Below are 5,928 nucleotides of genomic sequence, written 5' to 3'. Positions count from 1 at the left end.
CGGCGGTCTCCCCCCTCCCCCGCCGCCGTTCCCCTTCAACTTCCACCTCCTCGAATTCACCCTCATTTCCGCTCAAGACCTCTTCCCTTCTTCCCGATCCATGCGCACCTACGCCGTCGCTTGGCTCCACCCCGACCACCGTCTCCGCACCCGCCTTGACGCTGTCGGCCACACCGATCCCACCTGGAACGACAAGTTCGTCTTCCGAATCGACGACTCCACTCTCCGCTCCGACACCTCCGCCATCCATGTCGACATCTACGCCTCGCGCCCACGCTATCTTCTCGGACGCGACACTTTGCTCGGCACCTCTCGCGCTATTCTCAGCACTCTCCGCCCCTCCCCTGCCACCAGCTTCGTCGCCCTGCAAATCCGCCGTCCCGCCTCTCTCCGCCCGCAAGGCATTCTCAACATCGGCGTCGCTCTCATCGACGCTTATGTCCGAAGTCTCCCCATCTACGCCGATCTCGGCGCTTCTGCTTTTGCTTACCACGACCTTATGACCAAGCCTGCTAAAAAAGTCAATAAAGCTTCGTTCTTGCCGCCGCAGCAGGGCGAGGTGGTGTTGGATAGAAACGGGTCGGTGGGCGGGATGGGGGAGAAGGAGAGGGTGGCGTTGGAGAAGAAGTTGAAGAAGTGGCGGTCGGAGATTCCGGCGATGGATGCTAAGGAGGCTGAAGCGACAAACGAGGAGGGGAGTTCGAGAGGAAAGCAGAAGAGAGCTCGGGGGATGTCATGCTTCAGTATCGCAGGTCAGTACGCGGATGAGATCGAGGAGGAAGAAGATAGCGCCCGCGCTAGTAGCCGGAGTAGCAGTAGCCGCCGCCGGTGAGATTAGAGTTTCCGTTCTGTTTCGGCAGGGGGGGAATTGAATTTATTCAAATTTTGCTTGTATGGGGGGATTTTTGGATGGAAATTTATTAATTATTAATTAATGATTTTTTTTGTGATGGTGAACAAATAGGATATCAATTTTTGGGGTGTAATTCATAATAAAATATAGTTTAAAATAATAAATAATAAAAAAAAGTATGTTGAAGCACATAGTAGAATATTTAAAGTATATAATGTTGTAGTGCATCTAGTAGTTGCATGAAAAGTCAAGCCCAAAGCTAAATTGTGAGTTCACAAGTTGTTAACTTAGTTTTTCGATGTGCCCGAGTTGGTTATTGGGGAGGCTCATATCATTAGCTAGCTCGCGAGTACGAGTATTCATGATAGATAGATTGATGGGGTCATATCTTCTTCAAGATTCATTGAGTTGATAATTTGATAATCCTAATGGATTTATGGGTCATGCCTAAGCTACATGTGGTTGAACGTACAATTTTCATGCAAGAAAATAGAAGTAAAACTTTTTAAATAGAGGTTTTAATACTTAGTTTAACAATCTTAGATTTGTTGTATTAGCATTTCATTTTCGTCATTGCTATCATTATTTTTTTTCCATTATAAATAATATTTAAAAATAAATTATTCATTTGTGATTCAATTTTACAACATACATTAATTTTATGGGCTATTAGTGATAGACTTCTAGTAAACTTTGGCAAATTTTTATGAAGTTATAATGAAATTCTATTAAAATGCGTTTAGTATACATTCTTGAGTTTCATAAAAAAATTTCTCCCAAAAGTTTTTGGGAAAATTAGCCAAAACTGAAATATTTAGGAGGTCTTTTGGTTGTACTATATATGAAATACAATTTTTCTAAAAGTTTTGTTGTTTAACATAGTGAAGGGTAAATACAATGTTAAATTCACAACTCTCTACTTTTGCAGGAAGTCAAAACACTCCAAAATCCAGCAAAAACCAACATGAACGTAGCTGAGAATTTTGCGAAGAAGCGTAATGTTGGATTTTCGCCAAGCCTCGCATTTTGCCACTGGTTTTCTTCGAAGCAAGGTTGGGGTGTGTGGAGGTAGGACTGCATAATTCTCCACACTCACTCATGTCATCGATATCCTTTTGTTGAGCTCTCCATGGCAACAAATTTACAATTATAGCTTGACTCAATCTTCACCGAACATGTCAACTTCTTCTGTTTTAGCCAAGATCACCCCGGAAATCATTTAAACCTATCAACTATGAACATTCACTAACTTTGACACCTCCTTTTCCCTTTTAATTTAAATTATATGGAGTTTTTTTTTCTTTTTTTTTTTGAAAAATAATTATTATCGCACGTAGTCCGTGTACAACAATGTTGTGCATCAGTGTACATCAATGATATACATGGAATCCGTACACAATATTCTCTCATTTTTGGAGATATTGAGGTCACCTTCCATTTGCCTTCAGGCTTATTTCAAGGGTATGGGTTTTTTTTTTATGATTCATTTTTTTTTATTTGATTTTTAAAGGATTGGGATCTTAATTATTGTTGACATAAGTGAATGTTTAAATGTATGTCGAAATCAATAGGAAAGGTAATAAGTTTTTTTCATTTTGGTCATCTGTTACTATATCAAATACTTTTACTCTGAACTTGTATTAATGTCGGCATGCTTGAGCTTCATTTCTTGATTGATCCTAAATGGTTATGCTTGTAGTAATCCCATTTCATTAGGAGGGATAAGAAAGCCATGGGAGAATGCAAGTTCAGAATAAGGGTTTTAATAAGTATCATGTTGAGTTTTAATATAAATATTTAAAGACATCTTAGATTCAATTGTATATGGCAATTTATTCAGATATATATATATATATATATATGAACTTTTTCTTACATATGCTACCAAGATGGTGGGGTTTTTGCGAGTAGATGAAGATTGATCATATAATTTGGATGAGTTTGAGGATAAAGTAGGGTCAAACCCTAAATCAATCTGTTTTTCGTGGATTTATTGCTAACATTATTGTATTAGATTTGATAAGAAAGATGAAAGTACTAGCTTGAGCGGAATTATAACATCAAACATATTTGAATAAACTCTAATTTGGCCTAGATTTTGATTGCATTAATATGAAGCAAATGAGGAAGCTTTTCTTAAGGTTATGAAACCACATTCACACATGAAGGTTATTTGTAAACATAGTCAATGTAAGGATTGAAGAACAAATTGTCTTGTTACTATATACACTAATGAACAATATTCGTAATCTATCATTTAATTAAACTTTCAATGATATGAAAATATTGCCAATAAGCAATTTAATGCTAGATTAAAACCTATAGAAGAATTATGACATGAAAAGATTTTGTCACTATTGCTACTAACTCTTTTTGGAATACAATTAGATAATAGGTTCATGCCCTTTTTTTCTTTGGTATAATAGATCTCAAGTTTTAAAGTGTTCTCTTACTTTAGTCCTCTTCCCAATATAATTTATGAGAAAATAATATTGTGTTGGCATTTTTTATGGAACATATGTTAAAGCTAGGTTCTAAAGAGCACGAATTTGAATTTAAAAGAAGAACAATCATACTTTATAAAAAAATGCATTGGTAGCTATAGACTTTGATTTGAAATTCATGTATATTATAGCTGATTGAGAAGATTCAACATAAGACATCATTTTCATTAGAATTACATTTGAATGACATAACGGCTCATGTGTAATAAAAGTAGTTATGGTACTTCAAAATAATGAAACTAACACCATTATTAAAAGTAAACATTATTTAGCGCACAAAATCCTTTTTAGTTCATGGTTGTTCAGATGGGTGTCGTCTGATGCTTAAGATGATCAGTTGGTTGAAGAATCTAGCCGACCGACCGAGGATCGGTTTGCTAGAGAGATGATCATTTGTTGTTTTGCCTGACTAAATGAGACTAGCTATTTGAAACTTGTTGGTAAGGATGCTTGCCGAAGGGGAGATGTCCGACTGTGGAGATGTCAGATAGCTAAAATAAAGTGAGTTGGCCGGTTGAATGAGGCTGGTCGCCTGATGCTTGATGATCGAGCGACTGATGGGCAACTAAAGTGAGGCGGTTGATCGATTGAGGCCAGCCGAAGAGAGTAAACTTATGGCCAATCGACTGAGGGCCAACCAAGTATCACATGCTAGGGGAATGCCAGAGGGGACCTGGTCTTTTGCTTGTGCGAATTAGTTTTGTTATGGCAAGACTTAGCATCATTTTCTGGCTATACATAAATACCCCGTGTTTTTTTTATTTCTTGGAGGCAAAGGTGCGAAAAAAGTATGAAAAACTCATAAGTACGCAAAATTTTATAAGTCTTTAGTTTTTTTCTTGATGAGTGGATGTTTTTAGAATTTTATTGGTCGAGTGAATGATTTTAGAGATGGTCCTTTGTTTACTCATCCTGGAGGAGAGTCTTTGTTTTGCTCGTTCTAGAGGAGAGTCTTTGTATGCTCGTCACGATGGGGAGTCTTTGTTTGCTCATCCCAGAGGAAAGTCTTTGTTTGCTCGTCCCAAAGGAGAGTGTTAGAGTTGTACACTCTGCGGAGCTTGTCGCTGTCGGATGCTAATATTATAATTTGGATGCTGGACGATCGTTTATGCATCTTTCGCGAAGCTTGTCACTGTTGGGTGTCGATACGTCCCATAGACCTCTAACAATCGTTAGACATCCCTCGCTGAGCTTGTAGTTGTCAGATGCTAACTGTATAATTTGGGTGCAAGACAATCATTTATACACCCCTCGCGGAGCTTTTTGCAGTCAAGTGCCAATACTACCTATAGGCCTTTGACGATCTTTAGACATCTCTCGTGGAGCTTGTCGTTGTCAAGTGTTAACTTTATCATTTGGGTGTGGAACGATCGTTTACGCACCCCTCGTGGAGCTTATCGCTTTCGAGTGCTGATACGTCCCATATATCCTTATCACCGATCAGATGATATTGGTGTCATTGTCGGTGTTTTGTTATTGTTATGGTATGACTCATATACCATATATGGACAAACGCTGGATCGAAGCGGAGCGGAAGAATCTGTCCAAATTGAAAAGTTACGTGGGTTGGGGTGCGGGGGTAAAGCCCCGCGGTATGGTACAGGGGTAATGTTGTAATTACGTATTGTGCCTAGGTTTCTTCCTGGGGTTATAAATAGGCATTTTAGTAACCCCATGAGGTATCTCTCTATTCTGTAACATCTTTTTTGAATATTGAAAGGAACTTGCCGCTCTGCTCCCGAGGATGTAGGCATCTTTGACGAACCTCGTTAAATCTCTGTGTTCTTCTGGATTTGTGTCGTTACTGTTTTTTCTTCGCCCTAATTTTCTTAACAAGTGGTATCAGAGCCAAGGTTCGAGGGCAAGGAAGAAATTTCGTCGGCGCGAGGAAGAAGATTTGGCGGCGCGCCAGAGGAGTTCCGCGAGGGAAGTTTGGCCAACAAGCGAGATTTGAGAATGGCGGATCTTACAGGACGCAGGTTTTCGCGCGAAGGGTAGAAGTTTCACGTGAAGGGGTTTTCGGATCTGGCCTAGATCTGCGAATCGGCTAACTGGAGGTTGTGAATCACGGCTTTCAACAAGGTTGGCGGGCGTTCTGTACGGAGGCCGGCGTTCTGTGAAGAAGGCGTTCGCGTGTTTAGAAGGATCGAGGCACGCGAGGAGCACCAAATTTCGCGGGAAACAGAGGAACGTCGAGAGAAAAGTAGATTCGTTTATGCTAGAAGGAATATTCCTGCGCTGCTGGCTGTCCGCTGAGAAGATCAGATTCAGGAAAGAATTTCTTGCGGTGTTAATTATTCCTGCGGTGTTAATTAAGGTGTTAATTAAGAAGGAATTTCTTGTGGAGTTAATTAAGAAGGAAATTATTTGTTACTGGGAAAAGCTAATAGAGCAAAGTTTAACTAAGGAAATTCCTTAATTAAGCTCCAGAAGGAAAGTTTTAATCAAGGGTTGCAGGTGGAGGAAACAGAAGGCGCAGGAAATAGGAGGAATCCGAAAATTGAAAGGGAAGGCTTCCAAATTTGATTCTTTGCTGGAGAGGAATATTCCCTCACAAATTTCGCTTGAATT

The 5,928-nt window shown here is 39.7% G+C and overlaps 1 protein-coding gene across 1 annotated transcript; it reads left to right on the top strand.

The window, feature by feature from the left end:
* The first annotated feature begins 18 nt into the window (after positions 1-18).
* Positions 19-2,305, top strand: LOC110038909. Its single transcript, XM_020743832.1, has 2 exons — positions 19-828; positions 1,782-2,305. The coding sequence occupies exons 1-2, from the start codon at positions 101-103 to the stop codon at positions 1,819-1,821; spliced, it is 768 nt and encodes a 255-aa protein (XP_020599491.1). The 5' UTR covers positions 19-100; the 3' UTR covers positions 1,822-2,305.
* The last annotated feature ends 3,623 nt before the right edge of the window (positions 2,306-5,928 follow it).

This window comes from Phalaenopsis equestris, unplaced genomic scaffold, assembly GCF_001263595.1.
Source record: "Phalaenopsis equestris unplaced genomic scaffold, ASM126359v1 Scaffold234275, whole genome shotgun sequence".
Taxonomy (NCBI): Eukaryota; Viridiplantae; Streptophyta; class Magnoliopsida; order Asparagales; family Orchidaceae; genus Phalaenopsis; species Phalaenopsis equestris.
The sequence above is the reverse complement of the archived record's forward strand: the minus strand, read 5'-3'. Positions and strand labels throughout refer to the sequence as shown.

Excerpts from the sequence above, each read along its gene's own strand:
- LOC110038909 (XM_020743832.1), top strand. The coding sequence starts at position 101 with ATGCGCACCTACGCCGTCGCTTGGCTCCACCCCGACCACCGTCTCCGC. Across the intron at positions 829-1,781 it reads AGTAGCAGTAGCCGCCGCCG|GAAGTCAAAACACTCCAAAA; the intron begins GTGAGATTAGAG and ends CTACTTTTGCAG.